Source organism: Lampetra fluviatilis, chromosome 21 (genome assembly GCF_964198595.1).
Source record: "Lampetra fluviatilis chromosome 21, kcLamFluv1.1, whole genome shotgun sequence".
NCBI classification, from domain to species: domain Eukaryota; kingdom Metazoa; phylum Chordata; class Hyperoartia; order Petromyzontiformes; family Petromyzontidae; genus Lampetra; species Lampetra fluviatilis.
The window spans coordinates 6,807,172-6,826,703 of NC_136295.1; the positions used below are offsets into that span (position 1 = coordinate 6,807,172).

Here is a 19,532-nt window from a genome sequence, read left to right on the forward strand (position 1 = left end):
GCAGACCAATATCTCCGAGAACTAAGAAGTGGCCACTAATCTGTAGAAATATGATCTCGTGATGCAGACTCCAAGTTACGAGACTGGTTATGGCCACATCGGTCTCGACAAGGCTCGGTCAAATCTGGCTGGGAACGGATTTGTGCAAAGGTTTTCTGGGGACACAGATAACCACCCACATGATGGCAAGTATAGCTGGCGATATCTGATTATCTTGGTCATCAACTATTTACGACTATAATGAGCCAAGAATGTCTGTGTGTCCCGCGCGTGACGTCACTCCACGTCGGCCAGCCCCCCTCATTAATACTCATGAACAGGTGAAGTCCTCCACAAGGACCCTCCCCCTCATTAATAATCATGAGTGGGTGACGTCACTCCACATGGAACAGCCCCCAACATGAATAATCATGAAGGTGACGTCTTCCAAATGGACACCCCCTGCATTCATAATTAGCGGGTGACGTCACTCCACATGGGGGGCCGAGGCGCCTCCTCCCCCCTCCTCAAGGTCAACTTACAACCCTCACTACAAAGGCAGAACCCTCACGTCACGCGATCTCTGTAACGCTGAGACACCTAAGTAAAAAGGACGTCATGATGAACAAGGGATTATAACCTTAAAATGAAATAGGTCTGTGTTACCCCGCCCTTACAAATTGCACACGAATTGATGCAATGAATATCACGTCGCGGTCTGCTTTTTACTAGCAAGTTTCAGATTTACTGAAATACACCTGTTCTTGGACGGGCAAAAGGCAAGTTGATTATCGGTGCCATCACTCATTTGGATCACACGAAAATAGTTCGAAAAGTTCCCATGTGCGGGAGGAGCTTGGTGACATCGACAATAGTCCACATCATGATGGGCTTGGGTTGTCGAAGGTTTCCTGCCTTTGAGAGAAAGGAAATAGGGGGCACATTCTTCAGAGAGACGCAAGTAATGCAGCACAAAAAAAGTAAACAATCGTCAATTAATGACGTGACAAATTGTGTATCTTGCATTAGTTCACATCACACGATGACATACCGCTCAACATCTTAATCGGGATATTTGCACATTTCAAAACGTTTTGGTTTGAACGTTCTGGCAGGCAGTGCATTGAGAGTGTTATTAAGTGACATTGTTTAATAACCGGGGTGGTGGCAAACATGGTGTGAAAAACAACTAATTGCAACGCAAATTGAAACCACCCGTTGAATATATTTCACACACCACACAATCCAAAAGGGGAGTCAATTTAATCTTTAATATCAATAACAAAACCAGGGCGTAGTACAGGCGATCATAATTGCGTAAAGGTGACATTCTGCTATCCTGCACGTGTCCAAACGGGACTATTGTACAAACGGCCAATGACGAAAACCAAGAGGACACCCCAAGTTCATTTGTTTTATGACATGGAGATGATCCGGCAGTCTACCACGAATGCATTCAAGTGTAAATGCACATGTCCAGTTCAAGTGTTTTGTAAGCTTTTGGGATTTGGCACAATAGAAAACACATCAGGCGCAGTCTCTCAAAATATTAAAATGTCGATATTTTCTGCAGAATAAGGTGAACTGGCATACAATGGAAGGTACCGAATTCCTCATTATACCTAACAACTACATCTAGTGTTGATTTTGAATGTCTCCATGGGACCTGCAGTTACGGTTTCAATGCTGACCTAAATCGTATAACTGGGAATTTAACTTTGCAGATAGACCAAGTAAAAAAAATCATGATTTACAATTCACCAAGTGCCACACCCCAAAATATTGCAACACTTGTTGGACATGAACCCAGGTGTGTTGTACACCAGCACCACTCCTGGAGGTGACGAAACGGGGGTTTAACAAAATAAATAACCCCTACACAAAAATGGAACATTCCGCAGCCAATCTACACGTAACCTCAACAGGGCCACCACAACGCTTGTAGGCCAATGCCAAGAGCAGGCTATTCCCCACTTCATCTTTAACAACGCATTAAGATAAAACATTTTCAAAGCAATGCAAAATATCAATTTTGCTCGAGGAAAACGTCTGGACTATGACCGTACTCAAAATTTCAATACTGCAACTCCTTCCGAAAAAAAACGAAATGCTGCACTCAATTCCTTCAGCTTGGGCCTTAGGGTAGGAGTATAGGGTGGAATTCATTCATTCCACCATCCAAAGCATTACAGTTTGTATATTCCTCGACTATTTACAGGGTAAGCTTAGTAAAGAATTTGCACTTTACTTGTGCTCACTCTCATATACAATGGGAACTTACACACTGCAGCACCTTGCTTTGTCTTGAGCATAAAAGAAGCACGTGAAGTACTGCCAACCTGATGATCAACTGAAAGGCAGCTGCAGTATAACTAGGACATGGAGTTTACTTCCCTGGAATGATCCACACAAGCTGCAGTTGCGCAGTGCCAATTCCACGTACTCCATTTCTGAGTTATAGACCAGCTTCTCAACCTTTGCCCAGCATTGTTTTGGCTTGGAATGGGCCGCTAAGTCGGGGTAGAAATTATCGCAAGTAAAAACATCAAATAATAAAACACAGGTCCAAAATTTACACGTTGAAGTTATAATAAAAATCAATTAATGTAATGGTCAATAATGGGTCTTTATTATGTCATGCATGGTGTTCATTAGTGCCCCACCTAAATATTCTCAGCATTTTAATAATCAAAATTTTTTTGAAATCAAATGGGTTGTGACTTACCACATCTAATTCATTGTTTGTTGCTTTGAAGTTGCTTCAACAGTGAAAATGGCAAACAATTTGCTCACCCCCTCCTGCCTATTTCCAGCAGGCCTCTCAAACGTTAAAAGTTTTTAAAAGTTTTTTTTTTCATACAACTGGAAATATGTATCAGCAAGTCCCTACACTTCCAGTAAATCGATACTGACCACTGAGAGTATAGAATGCCTTCCATTATGGGAAAACGAATGAAAACCACGTTTTTTCAATTGCTGTTATATAAATGGCTTGTGTTCGACACAGGCAAAATGCTGCCCGCAGGTCATTTGCATAAACCTGGGGAAGGGGTTCAGCTGGTTGAACAGGTAGGGGGTCATGAAAGATGTGGACAGGGTCGATAAGAGTAACAGCCTTAATCGTAGACATGTGGGCAGCGAGATGAAGTCCACCAGTGGGAGCTTGGCTCAGCTTTTCATTGTCGCAAATCCTAACGGCATACCGCACAACACTAACCGCAACCATCTGTGTCTGCCTGTTACAAGTTATGCCCCCGCTAAACATCCATGTTCTCGCTTAAACCAAGGCCACACAACTGGCCAATCACAAAGCAACGTGGACGTCTCGTGCACACGCTGGGGCCGGGCCACTTTACCTATGGCAAGTTTTATCAGGTTTACCCAGGGAGGCACAAGACACTGACGATAAGTGCCAGCTCCTGTACCATCGTTTCCCTGGAGGGCTGCACTCTCTTTCTACCTGGACCACGGCAGGACATGCTCTCGATTCATATCTAAGGCAGCCAATGCTTGGCCACAGTGCTACAGTCTGGTGACTAGGAAAAACATGAGAAAGCTCCATTGAAGCACAGGTGGATGAATGTGATGGGACAGGGATAAGCAAGGGAATAGTATGGGTGGTGGCGAGGTAAGCCTCCGCAGATAGAGTTGGGCTAATGGGGCGGTTGATGCTAATGAATAGTGGAGTGGAGCTTGTGTAGTGGGGGCAGGCCGAATACATATTATGGGGCTTTACTGAGCTTGGCTAGAGGAGGGCGAGATTTGGCAGGAGGCGCTATTTAGTAGAGTGCATCCGTGTTGGCGCTCCGTGGCTTCTTGATCTTCTCAATGTTCTTTGTAATGACGTCATGCAAAATCACCTACACCATGCATGAACATGCCGAAGCACGCCGACAAAGACACATACAACAATTAACATTAAACCATAAATCACATTGTGCACTTGCTCTTCATAAATCTGCCAACCATGATCTATTCAGCATTTTTTCTAAATGCTGTTTATTGTGTGAGAAAAATAGACCCAATATTAAATCATAATACACTGCAAAATTGCCCCTGACCCAATCACGTAGAAAACACCCAATATCTAGTCAGAATACAAAAGTTAAGTAAAGTTGTGTTTGGATAGTGCTTGGATGGGTGACTCTCATGCACAAACAGGTTGCTAAAAATCTGCAGGGCTCCATCGTGTGCAGCAGAAGGCAGGGCAGAAAACATTAACTATTTTTGTTCTGCACTTCTGTGTTTCCATGTTGCCACTTCCTCCCTTCGCCAACCATGTACTGACCAACGTGGTTAAATATGGCCAAGTAACCGAGACCCACAGAGGCATGGGAAGATCCTTATCCAGCAGTGGATTGACCAAAAAAAGGGCGGTACATGACTGCACAATTAATGTTGTTTTTAACCTAAATCTACAAAAAACCTGAACACTAACATTCACTGTAAAGGATTTGTTTATGCACTTTGTTCTTCGCGTTTGACATCATTCCATAAACTGCGAGCCACGTGTGGTGAAGGTGCTCACATAGTGATTGCGCAGCTCGGAGACGATGATTCGGAGGCTCAAGTACTCCTTCTCATCCAGCTCATCCACCGTGCGCCGGTAATCCTCCTGCACAAACGCAAATCCCACGGTTAACAACTCCTCAGAGGAAGTGCTGTTGCAAAAATGTCAGCTATTGCAGGGTGCAGAAACATATTTAGGATTCATGTGGTCAGCCCAATGCATTCACACCTTTTCCCTGCCTTGCACAAGTGACGAAGAACGTAAACACACACTCGCGCAGACACATGATTGCGGTACATGCACACCAGAGCTGCGTTGGTGCAACTTCACTCACCACATGGGGGTACTTGGCCACCTTGGATACGAGCTTCGCCCTGGACATGTAGTATCTAATGAACGACAACAACACATATGTGAAAACTACTTCACCTGCATTTGCAGCAAAATAGTCCAGGTGCACAATGATCAACTGTGAAACCGTCATCGAAAATCAACATACAAACTCAAAAAATGCTGTTCTACATAAAACTTGTACACACTACAATTGTTGCTGCCCATGCCCACATTACACATGGCGTGAAGTCAACTTATGGCCTAGCGGTTGCAGAGGCTGACAATTCGATCCGACAGCTGCCCTGTGGGTGTATGAACCTTAAAAATACATGAAGTCTGCTTCGCAGTGGACATTAAAGATCCGATTATGTAATTCTTAAGAGTAGGCCATTGTGTGCCGGTGTCATGGTCCGTATTTGAACAATTCCCTACACGTTACTGAAATGGAATTATACAAATCAACTATCATCCCCTTCTGGTAAAAACTAGGCAGAACCCTCCTGCAAAAGTCCTGAGACTCAGTGAGGCTTTTCTGGTAAAAAAGTAAAATTGTCATGGGTGGATTGTTACATGACAAGACCGTGAGAGATAAGACTTGGGGAGGCCTTCATCGAGCAGTGGATTAATCCTGACTGATGATCATCAACACTCTCTGTCCTTCTTAAGGTTAATACACTTCTCATAGCATCTCAATTTTGGTTTAAGACTTGCATGCAAACATTTGCAAAAACAATGAAATTATGCATGCAATTAAATATTTCGCTATGTGCATGCATGCGAGTAAGAGGTGACTGAAAAAGAAGGGTTTTTTTTCTCAGATAAAAGAAATGAGATGCACATATGATCCAAAAGACATTCCATAAGTTAATTTGCAGATTGTCTCACTGAAGTAAACCAAACCCTCATTTTGAGAAATTACACTTTCAAATTATGCCTTTTGTCACGTGCAGGACTGTGAATTTGAATGTGGCTTTTGAAAAACAAAAGAGTACAATCCACATAGTTATGCAAGCATGTGTTTTTACCGGGAAATCTGGTCCAAGAAGGAGGCAGCCTCTCCCTCCACAGTCCTCAACTCTGCAACCGTGTCCTCCTGTTGGTATACACGTTCATACACGTGCACGAAAAGACAATTCTTGTTGGACTACATAAGCTGTTGGTGCAAGCGTTATTAAAGAGCATCTATTAAAGTCAGCACAGCGCACGAGGCAGGGGATTGGCTAGTACCACTTCTGGCCGCTTTAAGACAAGTGCCGATGTATACACACCACATGAGGTACTCATTATAAGCCCGAGTTAACCTAGGGAAAGGCCTAAGAACTGCTGTGGTATCACTCGTCACTCATGATAGCCGTGGCCGGGAATTGAACTCGGGTAGCTGGGTTTGTAGGACATTGTGCCAACCACCGCACTACTACCACCCATCATGCAAACACAAACACACACCTAAATAGGCTTAAAGAGTGAGGCATATGCAAAAGCACAAATACAGTAAAACTATTTCCCAAAAAAAAACGTATTATATACCAAATAGTCATAAACGAAATGGACTCAACATCCCAATGCAGTGAATGGTCGGGCCTCTAATGGCTGCCAAGGTGTCAAACTCTTTACATACAACATATGCATTGAAATATATAAACACAGAATCAGATCTACATCTTGTAGATGTAAGAATGTTTATGAATCGATTAATCATTATAAACCCATATTAAATTGTGCATATTTTTGTCCACTTTATCCCAAGATCACAGGCAAATGGTAAAGGCGAATACCTGAACAGACACGCCAAAGTTGTTTCCATCTTCAATCTTGGGGATCATCAACTGAATCCACATCTTCACCTGCAAGGAGCCACAGAAACTTAAGGGACATGCAAAACTCCTGGCAGCATGGCCTTGGGCCAGCGACTTAACGAACAGCGGACAGAAATTGTTATTTTAATGTTGTCAGGTGCTATATTTAAATTCCTTTGGGTGGATTCTATGAAATGGCAATGTGTAAATTAAGTTGGGTCTTCGGCACAAGGAGAAAGCTGGTACATTTAAGTAATTTCTACAATTATAGGAAGACAGAACTTTAGGTTTCTTTTGCAGCAATAAATGTTGATGTGACTGTAAAAATTAGCACATTGGATGGATGTGGGAATAAGCTTCATGTAAGCCATTTACTTATGCCCTGGGAAAAAGAGATAGGAGTTATTTTAACCGCACAATATATGACCGGGTGCTACACATGAGTGGAAAATCCTTGATGGAAAGAAATAACAATGGGAAAAGTGGTCATATTTGGTACAGAAATGTCGTTATAGTCTGGCAAAGAGCACTTGACGATTCAAGGACAAGAGTCCAGATTCATATCTTGGCAAAACAGCTGCAACACAGCTTTGGCAATTTCCCCTATTGTTGATGACCAAGACAGTCAGTGCGTTTCCATCAAAAGTTTGACTAAAGGGATACATTTTGGCAGTAACACGTGTATCTGGCCTCTTGAGTTAAGTGAAAGCATACAAAAGCTAAGTCCTTTGTAGTGAACACATAAGAGTGTGAGGATTAAGCGAGCGAATCTCACGGTGTTACACTTGTCCATGAGCGTCCGTATTTCGGGTTTTATTCTCTCGATAAGCGCCACGAGCTTGGGGTTGCTCTGCACCATGCCGTTGAGAAACGCGTACACCTTGGTACCTGCCACACAAAAAGGAAGAAGTTAAAAAAAGCCTACTCATTCGGCAAGGTCACATGGATTTTATACTATTTCAACATTGTTTAAAAGAAAACCGCAAACTACACAAGTCACTGTGCTTTATATTTGAATAAGTAATAGTTTCATATCACAATACCAAGGATTTTAGGCGATTGATTGAAATTAAAGTTGTCTTTTGATGGTGATGATAGGTGTGAGTTTCCTGAAATGCATCAAGAACTAAGATTTTTTCCAGTAACCTCAAAATATCTACGAATAATTTCAAGATATTTGTTAGAGTACTGCTCATGAAGAAACTACCAGTAATTCATTAAGTAAGACTTAAAAAACCTTGCCCTTAACGTTGCAACAGTGAACACATCAATTTGAAATAAAGCAGAGGACATACAAAGCAAGATTTAATTTGTGGTGAAGCTTGTAAGGGGTTCAAACTCCCCTTAATGTCACATACCTTCACACTGGTCTTCCTCCGTTGCAATCTTCCTTTTCTTTCCCTGATGCTTGAAGACGCACACACACACGAGCTGATAAATCTATGAGCAATGACACTTCCAAGTTGCTGATAGAGAACACTGGGAACAAAATTTGATACAAAACTTATTTTTGCGATACTGCGTTGGCGGCGGTACGCGAGCACAAATAACACACTTATCACATCTACAGCAAAAAGATAATCTCTCTACGATAGAGGACTATTTCCCTGAAACAATGCCTATTGAATAATGTATTATTCCCTTGAGGTCAGTGCGATTGACAGTGTGATACAGTCGTGCTCAATATACATATTTGTTAAATACATCTGTATATTAAATATATGCGCGCGCATGGCAGCATGCTCACATTATCCAATGCATTGTCGTGGCTGTTGGTGATGAGAACAGGCTCGGGAATAGGGATGTTGAGGTCAGAGTGCAGGCCCACCAGGTCCGTTATGTTTAGACATTCCTCCTGGCCAACACACACGCACAGAACAACTCAACACACACAACAAGCCCCTCAGTCCTGGCTGAGCTAAGGTCCACTCAGTCAAATCGTAGCCTCGGGGATTATTGGAGCATCACTCTCGATGAAAATGCCTGTTTACACTTTCTTAAAACATCGACTACTGGTTGGAATTGGTGAATATATAGATTTGTCCGTTCCATAAGCGTATCCATCCATTGCAGTCTCAGTCATTATTTTGGCCTTTGTCCACTTACACACCCTTGAATGTTTACTTGTTCTTATAGGTATGGATTGGTCTCTCCAATTATCAAATTGCCCTTTCTGCCTTAGCGATAACAAACTCACAACTCATGCGTAGTGTACAGCATTTTGAGCACACCGAATGCGTTTACTTTAAAATGCATGTATGCGCCTCTCAGCCTCTGCTGCCACCTTTCATACGAGTAAAAAGCACCGAGAAGAATCCAGAAAAATCTATTTTTATTTTCAATATGGCTGCAAATCCATATGATATTTAGTTTCTTCGGAGCTGGCACCTATGTCATTCTTGACTTGACTTCAAATATTTACGTGAAGTCTTCAGTTTTGAAGACATCAGTGACAATAACCCTGCACGTTATAGGTGCTCATCTCAGTAAAATATCGTCTTGATGAAAGATCTTGAGATTCTCACTGAGAGGACAGGGGCTCCCATTTTATTCCTTGCACCAGGGCGCATGACAACTACACTAAGCCACTGCACAAAAGGGTCAACGCTGAAAAGGGATGTGTTGAATGGGTCACAAGGAGTTTCTTGTATGGTTCTTGCCTGTAACACCAGGCAACTCAACAATTATATAATAGTCCACACACTGCTGATGACACTCAGAAAAATAAAACCGGTCCACAGTGTTTACAAGCTTGTTTTTTTTTATTCCTGCTGTGCCAATGCACCATGGATCTCCCCTGTAATATAGCAGGGAAACTGGATAAAAGGGACTGTCCATGTAACAAATGAAGTAAACTCAAGCTTAATCAAATTCTGTGAGAAAAAAAACTAACCCAGGTCTTTTGGCTGATGGAGCCAAATGTTATTTATACAGGTGGCAAAACATAACTTTGTCTAAATAGATATTTATCTTGTCAGCTGCAATCCACCAAGATGACGCATACTGCATTTTTACAATATGCATTGGCTGGTCATGTTCAGACCCCCTTAAAGTAGTTAATCTGATTCAGCGCAGACTTGACTCAAGCCACACCGTGACGGGTGGGCACGGCACAAGTCAGCGTGGTATAGCGTAGTAAAAAAAAGACACCGCCAACACACAGTATCGGGAGGCCCTCGTCCAGCAGTGGACTGACAAACGGGATGTATGTGGACAAGTCACATACCTGTAGGAAAGTGTCGAGTTCTGACAGCTTTTGAGGAAAAAGGTTTGCCACCAGATCCTCTGCCTAAAATGAAAACAAATGTCAGAAGAGGAAATAACATTTAAATTTATTAAACACTATTGTGAGAGCTTTTTCACTTAACTCAATACGCTACCACATTAAACGGTGATATACACTGCAGCCTAGGAATAACATTCCAACTATGTGTGTTTTCCATACCCGATATACACATTTTCACCTCACAACAAATTCAAATTGCCAATTCGTTATAGTTCCGAGTCAATGTTTAACTAAATCTAACATTTTATTTGGCTAGGTCTCCCAAAAACCATTATCGCCAAGTGTCACCGTATTGCCAAAAGCTTAAAAAGCTTTAAAAACATTGGTAAAATAATAATGTATAAATTAGATGTGAAAGTATTATACAGTCAAACATTTTGTAGGGTTTCAGATCATAGATTTAATCTTATTTTAGCACTGCTACTATTTACTTTTAAAAAAACATATATCATCTCCATAGGCTAATATAAATGAAAAAAACTGGATTATTTCACTCACCTCGGCACTAATTCTTTCCTTGAACATCTCAACCTGCAATGAGAACGCACACCAAAAGGCATGATTACACGAAAATATACTACATGTACATTATTGAACTAAGAATCTATAGCAAAGGCCAACATTCATCACGGGAGCTCAGTTACCGCATAGTCATTTAAGCCAAGTCCCCCCATTGAGACAGACTGCATAACAAGATCATGATAGCATAAGCCCGGCAGACACACACTGCTACAAGTCTATTTTTAATCACCCTGCGGAAAATGTATGCATTAAAGAAATAATGGCTGTCCGTCCAACTCTGGCACAGCACATAATGTGCACAATTCTCGTGTGTGTTCTCAATAAATATTTTTCAGTATGGTTTCCATTCCAGACTTCAGATCAGAACAATGCCCCTGTTTTTGCCTTTTTTTAAATACTGGCTCTCATGTTTCGTTCAAAGTCTGATAAAAGGCAGCCCAAGGAAATGTGGAATTTATTTTGGCGTATAAATGAAAGGAAAAGGCAATCAAGCACCAAAGCACAAACCTAGCTTAACTCCTATGCCCTCAAATAGTGTGTTGATTATGGGATGAAGACAAAAACAAAGTGGTGCAAATACTGTATATGAAAAAACAATTTCCAAAGCAAATCTATTCCATGTTTGACTTGCCTCTTGTCTGCATCTTCAAATGGTTGTCTGGAGTTATGTTACTCAGCAGAAGCTGAGTAACAGCTTCAATGACTAAAGAGACTGTCACTGCAACACCTGGAGAGGCACTGCAACTTGGATGTCTGACAATCATGGCAATGCTCTCATTTAACAATCACGCAAAACAACCGTTGCAGATGCGTATCGTGGAACATTGAGATTGCTTTACCTATACCCACCCAATGAAAGCCAATGTTCAAAGATGGCTCACAAACCCTAAAGCATACCCACCAGCAAACGACACACGTGACACGATACATTTACCCTGTACACATGCAGCTCTTGGGAGTTATCTAAACATACTTCACCACGTTGGTCAGTGTGGGTTGGTTAAAGCAGGAGGAGTGACGTGCATAGTAGTCGAGTGCAACAATGTTTTTCTCTGCACTGCCTCCCTCTGTTGACCGCCACGTAGCTCTGCACATGCTGATAAATACGCTGGACTAGCGTCTCCTGGGTATCCTGTACGGCTACTCAAATACTGTATATTAACACATGAAAAATACATGTACCTACTTCTGTCACATGCTGCCAAAGTTTACATGTTAACCTTCCCCTGGGCTCTAAATAGTTTTATAACCATATGCTTCGTACGTGTGAATGAGTACAATCAACATTACATTTATTGTCTTAATGTATTTAAAGCAGGAACGTTTGTGATGTAATTTTGTACAGAAGCTTATTTAAGGAACTGTGTGCTATTATTCTGTGGACGTGTATTTTATTTAAGGTGCAGTTTTGCTCAAAAGCATTGCACAATGTACAAAACACATTAGAAAAGGTCACAACTGGACACTTTCATAAATAGCTTTAGCAACTAAACTCATGTTCCTGACAAAACACACGCGTGAAGAGGAACTGAATAGGCATTATCCTTGCACATGCTAAATGGAATAAAAAATACAATCACGATACTTTGTACCTGCAATTCTCCTCTAATGGGTTTTTGTATCGGTAGCTTGTTTTCAGAAACCATGCGCCACATGCCATGCACTTTTCAATGTGGACATATGTATAAAACTATTCAGTTTAGATAATGTATTATCATAGTATATCTATTGCTTTGTTATTATTATTCTCGCTTCAGTGGGCATTTCAAACAGGTTGCCAAGTAACTGCGATGAATGTTTTGCGGTTTTGGGGGTATTGTAGCCAAAATGTAAAGAGATATTGTGAGCTAGGAACATTCATGTGTAGGATTGCAATAACCACGGGCCTACATATAAAGAGACTAAAGAACATGATATCTGTGTGTTATTCTGTAAAACACAGAACCAGGTTATAATAATTTCACTGTGTTCCCAGGGATAGTTCATGACATTTTTTATGAAAGTGATATTACTGTAATGGGCATACATCCTGGCAGCCATCCTATACAAAATCAGTGGATGGTTTAATTTTAATAACTCAAGGGGTACTGTCACACACTTGCAATCAAAAGCAGTGTAAAGGGAAAATTTCACTGAATGTGTTTTATGCAACACTGGCCACAGGTCCTCCAGAACAGCAAATTTGAGAATTTCTGTCCAATCACAAATGTCTGTACAAAGGACATAAGCTAATATTACTTTATTTGGCTAAGGTATGCCAGCACCGAGGGTTCGTGTATCAAAATTTATTGATGTACCCCCCCACCTTCCACGTAGGCCGTGCATTAATCCAAGACAAGAATCCAAGTCTCGGGCGAAGCCGGGTAGTAAAGCTAGTATAACAATACCAAACAATTTCAAGCCTCCTGTTAATCAACTGTTGGATGAAGGCCTCCCTGCACGCAGTGTTGATTATAGGGGTTGGTCATACTTCATATCAGTCACTACATGTTGAAGTAGGGGGGGGGGGGCAATTATCGGTCCAGATATCACTGGTGTTAGCCATGCTCAGGAATCAAACTTAGGTCGCAATGCATACATTCCTTGCTGATTTATTATGTAACATTTGGATAAAAAAAATATATGAACTATTTAATATGCCTCAATGAATCATTTAAAGCTCTGTAGACATTTTGGCAGCCCTGGACCAGTGGTGAAAATCCCACATTATGGTGATGGCAAGATAATCCACAGGTCAGCCAGGAGGGATGGACTTGGGGGGGGGTCAATTTGAACACGCATGCTTTCGAATCTGAGTGTGTACGTTTTGCCCACTGCCTCCTGTCCACTTGTCATTGTCAACATAATTAAATTTAAATGCACAGCTGTCAAACCACTGCTGAATGAAGGCATACCCACGCTGTTGCAGTTATTGGTGAGTACATGTTGGAGCAGTTCAGATAACACTCGGCGATGGCTGATCATGATTATGACAATTATACAGTACATGTTGATCCGGGCAGACCATGGGTGACAATGGTGATATCAGGACATTATGTTACTTATCTCATTCTTGAAGACTATATTCTGCTTATTTCTCATAGGCATGACGACGATGAGGCACAAATAGTTGGAATTTCTCTTATCATCATTTTGCCTTTAATCGACAAAGTACAGACTAAGTTTGATGACGTGGCGATATATTATCCTACTCCTGTTATTCATGAGATGATGCATTCAGCAGTGGACTGTGGCCGATGGTAATGACTGACGCTCTCCAGTCTCTTATTGATGACGGTGCCTTCGTCCAGAAGCCGACAGAACATGGCTAAAAATGCGACGATTACGAAAATGTTCATGATGTTTACAACTGCACTATTTCCCTTAACACAATGTAACTAGGAATGTATAGGTTTTATTTTTTTTAAAGAACATATATTAAGCGGGCTTGGTTAGGACGCGTCGCTGGAAGGGATGACTGAACAATGGTCAGGAATAATAATCGTGTCGCAGAGAGGAAGTCCATCGAGGAAACGGAGAGACTAGATCAGTTCATGCGCAGAGCAAATTGTTGCATCGCACCAATCGTGCGAGGTGGTGATGGCGGGTTGAGGGATTCATCCAGCAGTGGATTTATCACAACTGACAAAGGCTTATCTATTTTAATGAAAAGAATATACCTTAATACAGGCATGGACAGACTATTACTTGATGATGTATCCGTCACGGCTTCTCGTGGGGTATAACAGCCGAATATTTCGGCATTGCATCGATGATGAAATGTTAAAATGTACATCCCTTTGTCAACCTGACCGGGATGAAAGCCCTTCCCCTACGTCGTGGCGTTCTTTGTTTTTACTCAACCTTACGTTGTTCGGTGCGGGTTGATGAGGAGGGAAACACAGACCAATTAAAATACCACTTGATACCGGTGGTAGCCGTGACCAGAAACACAACCCGGGTCGCCGGGTTCGCAGCAAAAAGCGCCACTCACTGCGCCACCATAGATTCCCAAGATAAAAAGGCCACATCACACCAGCGGCTATTAATTAATCATAGTTTTTTTTAGTACTACTAATTACACCTCCACACAGAATTAACTCCACGTCAGCCGATGAAAAAACAAACATTCCGCTGACTTAATGTTTCCCATTTCACAATAACGCCGCTGCCTCCTCCTCCATTCAGCAGTGAGACACCCCCCCCCCCTCAGTGCCGCAGCTGATGACGGTGCCATTACTCGCCGCTGCCTCTTCCCCGTGTCCACTGCCACCACAATTACAACCAAACACGTCGCGGCAACAACCAAAGGGCTCAACTATTCGACTCGCCGAGCGAATAAAGCGATCGCGTCTCTCGCCGCGCCGGGGAGCTCCACGTGGGGGGGAGCGTCCTGACCCTTGGGCCCAGCGCAGGCTCAAGGCCCTCACGAGGCCCAGGCGACGACTCCCACCCACCACCCCCATCACCCGCCCGTGCCGGCGGTCCGCTCGCTCGCTCCATCGTCTCCCCCTTCGCTCACCCCACGTCCCTGGACGCCGCGGCTCGCCGCTCGCGCGTCCCTGCGCACCTTCTTGGTGGTCTCGCCGTCCAGCTTGAGCAGCGCGGACATTCTCGTTGCGTACGAGAGGGGGAAGGGAGGAGCGAAGCGCCGCGGCGTTTGTACGCGGAGGCCCCCACGGATTCTCCTACCGCAGCCGGGGGGCGGGGCGATGAGAAGGGGGCGGGGCGATGGAAAGGGGGCGGGGCGAAGCGGTTGGGGGGGCGGCGCGAGACGTCGACTTGCCCGGCGGGTCACATTCGCCTCGGGTGCGCATGCGCAGGGCGAGGCCTCGCCCACGTTTGACACTGGCTCCGCCCACATGTGACACGGGGCTCCACCCACATGTGACGCGTGGCTCCGCCCACATGTGACACGGGCATACCGTGTCAACCCATATGGTCTACTCCAGCCCGTATTCTTCTTGTACAGGGAAATTGAGTTTTCAGGGCCATACGGCGTACAGCCGTTTCAATACGGGAAAAAAAACAATTATTGTCTATGTGTTTGTGTTTCTCCCTTGTGATGGAACTTTATAGAATGAAAGTTGATATTCCATACCGTGTAAACCCATGCGGTTTACCCCGTATTCTTGTAAAGGGAAATTGAGTTTCCAGGTCCATACGGCATACAGCCGTTTCAATACAGGCAAAAACAATGATTGTCTATTTTTTGTGTTTATCCCTTGTAATGGGACTTTGTAGGATGAACGTTGAGATGTATAAGGGCACGGAGTGATCAATAAGGTTGGCACTGATAAGGGGTTGACAGGTATGCATATGGCTCTACACCACGCGTGCGGGCAGAAGCAGCTTTGTCCACCCACCATTGCCTGTTGAACTCGTTTGTTACCTCTCATTATACAGTACTGTTGTTCTAAAAGGGAGTTTTCGGAGTCACGAAGTCGTCCAGCAACCTCTTCTGGCCCCCACCTCCCACACTCAAGTGAAATACAATCGAGGAACTTTATTGTCTTGGTGTGGTCTTGTTGTTTTGCTGCATTTCCCAAGTTTACATTTGATCTTGACCAACAAAGGACTACCAAACAATAGAGATTTGATCTTGACAAATAAGCAGGAATATATGCACTAGTGCAATTTGTACTGCCATGATTTATTTATATTGGTTGTTTAAGTTACTTGCTAAACTTGTCTCTTTATGACTGTCCTTCACTGTACTGTAGTTTACTGACCCGCCTCGACTGGACGTTCGTGATAAAGTATCTTATCAGATTCCTCCAGGATAAAGATTCAGATTCACGACCTACTATCCCCACAGCACTACTTACTATCGGGCTATTGCCCGAAACGTTGCCTCTTACACGCCACTCTTAATGCAGTGGTATTTAAGGACGTGTTGAGCGTATCTGTGCTTGCTAAGGCAGAATCTAACGCAAAGTAATGTTTAATTGGGTTATTGATATTCTCAAAAACACTGATAATCGTTTGAACCCATCTCTTTGAGGTCCCTTGCCGATTAGTACGATTGGCTACGTACGGTGTGAAATTAGTTCAACATACAGTACATATAAATAACATCTGGCAGCTCACTAGCATTGACTCCAGCAAGCCTGACTGACTGGTGATTTGATAGTTTGTCGAAACCGGCCCAGTTTGCTAGAATCAATAAGAATACAATTAATTACACGCGCAATACTTCAGAGCTATAAACGACCGTGACTCGTTTGGGTCAATGACTCTGTAATTATGCACTCCTAACAATGCTTGTGCGGCTGATAGATTGTGTAATACTTTTTTTTTAAGCGGAGAGGCAGATATATGTCCGCTTTGCTGTTTTTAAATATATTTGATTCGCATATGTATTCGATATGCGTGACCGGCAATCATCGCAATGAATCTTATATAACACAGTTCTGGGAACGAGTTGATTTCAGGAATCGCATTCGAATCGATACCGCTGCCATCCCCGTGTAAAATATTGGTCCAACAAAGGCGTCCGGGCGTGTTGCTGGCCACAACAACCCACCCACTCGTGCGCCGTGCCCGGCCTTCATCAGTGCTCGCTGACAGCACTTGCCCCCAAGAGTCTGTGAAGGCTACACGGGGGAGCTTTGTCTTAGACGGGAATCGTTCTGAACGTGCTCGGTCCGCTGACCACTGGCGGCGCCTTCTCCCACGTGTCTGGGCACCACGTGGTGGGGGAGGGGGATGAAGGAGGTAGGGGGGATAAGGGGGCGTGGGAGGGGATAAGGGGGGGGGATAAGTGTAGGTAGGAGGGGGGGATGAGGGGGGATAAGGGGGGGTGGGAGGGGATAAGGGGGGTGGAGGGGGAATGGGGATAGGAGAAGAGGGGGTGGGGGCAAGGGAGGGGGAGAGGAGGGACAAGCGGGGGGCTGGAGGGGCAAGGGGGGGGGGGTGGAGGGGAAGGGGGGGAGGGGCAAGGGGGGGGGCTGGAGGGGCAAGGGGGGGGCTGGAGGGACAAGGGGGGGGGCTGGAGGGGCAAGGGGGGGGGGCTGGAGGGGCAAAGGGGGGGGCTGGAGGGGCAAAGGGGGGGCTGGAGGGGCAAGGGGGGGGGGGGCTGGAGGGGCAAGGGGGGGGGGGGGGCAAGGGGGGGGGGGGCTGGAGGGGCAAGGGGGGGGGCTGGAGGGGCAAGGGGGGGGGCTGGAGGGGCAAGCGGGGGGTGGAGGGGCAAAGGGGGGAGTGGAGGGGCAAGCGGGGGGTGGAGGGGCAAGGGGGTGGCTGGAGGGGCAAGGGGGGGGCTAGAGGGGCAAGGGGGGGCTGGAGGGGCAAGCGGGGGGTGGAGGGGCAAAGGGGGGATTGGAGGGGCAAAGTGGGGGGCTGTAGAGGCGTGCGCGCAGTGCGCATGCGTGTTGTCAGGATGACGCAACCACGACTGCTTGATCCATGGCCCGCGCATTGCGCATGCGCGGGGTGATTGCCAACACGTGGGGCTCAGGGTACAGTCAGGCGACCCAGTGGGTCCAAGACCAGGGCAGGCCTTCGACTCAACAGCACGGCGACGTATTCGTTACTGAACACTGTCACCTTAAAAGGCGAAAAGACGTTTCGAATAATGGCCCTGCTTTATAGGAGACGGGAACGCTGTTAAGAAGGCAATTGCCCTAAACGTCACTTGTTATATATTACTCCTCTCCCATTTAAGGCCACTGAATACGAATGTGCGTTCTTGTTGCAACGCGGCAGTACCCTTGTCACCAAATATTTATAAAAACATAAATTTAGGGGACAAAATTGTCGTATGCTCACAATACAGACGGCAAATCGTGCTTGTATAAATGTTACGATTTTTACCAAAATACGTGTACGCTAATAAAAACACCATTGGGGGGCTTCACGGGAGAAAATCGGGGTTTGAATTGCGAGTGAAAACAATTTATGTGATGAACGAGTTACAAATATACAACTTCTCAATTAAAAACTGCATGTGAACGTGAACGCAACAATGTAACATGTGTTTTTACAATATCGAGGGTGCTTCAAAGCACATTCCTGTGGAAGAAGCTGGTAGGAACGTTGGGTTGCTCGGTCAATGGCCAGGGTCAACGTCGGCGTGGTGTATTCCGCAAATATGCCCGACTGTGAGGGCGGGCACAAGCCGGCGTGAGTAGGTTAAACGTTGAGTTTTATAAGGGCACCACGGGATGACCAGCCCCACCCCACCCAGCCCCTCCCCACCCAGCCCCTCCCCACCCAGCACCTCCCCCACCCTCCCCTCCCCACCCAGCACCTCCCCACCCTCCCCTCCCCACCCACCCCACCCAGCCCCAACCCACCCTACCCACCAAGCCCCACCCCTCCCATTTTTGGATGCACGACGGACGGACGGACACAATAATCCCCTGTGGACTGGTGTAACCAGGAGGTTCCTACCAGTAAAAAGTTTAACACTTCTGAGAATTTGCAACAACACCACAAGAAATGTGCCTCCCGGGCTCTGGAGACCACCTGGAGAAGATTCCAGTCACGTGTCGACAACGATGGCGAACAAGTCGAGACTGACTTTTTGAAGCTCTTAACATTGCATTTGTTACCATGTTAAAGTGCATTCGTTTGTTTCAGTTTCATTTCATTTATTAGGTACTAGCTTTACTACCCGGCTTCGGTATAACCCTGTGAACCATGAGGCTCTTTGACTCGGGTGCAACCGCAACAAAACAAAAAACATGAACAAGAAACAGCTTAAAGTCACTACACGCAACAGAAAAATCCTGGAAAAAAACAGAAAAGTCTTCCAGAAAAAAACCACCGCATTTCAACGCTGTGTGCAAAAATCCCAGTGGGATGAATTAAAAACGATAGTCTAGTACTCTAGTATAAGTGTTAAATGAAAGTTAAAGCACCCTGTATATCCTCTTATGCTCTACAGAGGGGCTATATAGCACGAAAAGTAAACGTTTACAATCCCAGTTAAAGACCACCTCCGAATATAATTTGCCACTGATGGCGAGAGATCGTACTGAGGTCACCCTCGATAACATAATCGATTAACCACTGCGGCATCGCTCCAATCCTAAACAATCTGCAGAAAATACATTCACGATGTTTAAGATGGATTTTGGATAAAGTTCGTCCTGTATTGCTTATCTGCTAATGGCGAAGACTTGGA

At 44.6% G+C, this 19,532-nt stretch overlaps 1 protein-coding gene across 6 annotated transcripts; it reads right to left on the reverse strand.

Annotated features, from left to right (window-relative positions):
* Window positions 1-1,227: 1,227 nt before the first annotated feature.
* PSME3 (proteasome activator subunit 3) lies at window positions 1,228-15,109 on the reverse strand. Of its 6 annotated transcripts, none has more exons than XM_078865965.1 (11): window positions 14,976-15,109; window positions 10,403-10,435; window positions 9,845-9,907; window positions 8,366-8,470; window positions 7,977-8,025; window positions 7,394-7,506; window positions 6,598-6,666; window positions 5,848-5,915; window positions 4,824-4,878; window positions 4,508-4,594; window positions 1,228-3,839 (listed from the first exon to the last, which is right to left on the reverse strand). In XM_078865965.1, the coding sequence occupies exons 1-11, from the start codon at window positions 15,015-15,017 to the stop codon at window positions 3,759-3,761; spliced, it is 765 nt and encodes a 254-aa protein (XP_078722091.1). In that variant the 5' UTR covers window positions 15,018-15,109; the 3' UTR covers window positions 1,228-3,758. The 6 variants fall into 6 exon arrangements, with proteins under 6 accessions (XP_078722091.1, XP_078722090.1, XP_078722089.1 ...); XM_078865964.1 differs by having other exon boundaries at window positions 8,366-8,473; window positions 14,976-15,108; XM_078865963.1 differs by having other exon boundaries at window positions 7,977-8,019; window positions 14,928-15,105.
* Between the last annotated feature and the right edge of the window lie 4,423 nt (window positions 15,110-19,532).

Bases quoted from the DNA above. Each gene is read 5' to 3' on its own strand.
- PSME3 (XM_078865960.1), bottom strand. From the start codon at position 15,017: ATGTCCGCGCTGCTCAAGCTGGACGGCGAGACCACCAAGAAGGTGCGC. The intron at 7,507-7,976 runs GTATGTGACATT...TTTGTGTGGCAG, and splicing joins GGAGGAAGACCAGTGTGAAG to GTACCAAGGTGTACGCGTTT. The intron at 4,879-5,847 runs GTAAAAACACAT...GTCGTTCATTAG, and splicing joins TTCTTGGACCAGATTTCCCG to ATACTACATGTCCAGGGCGA.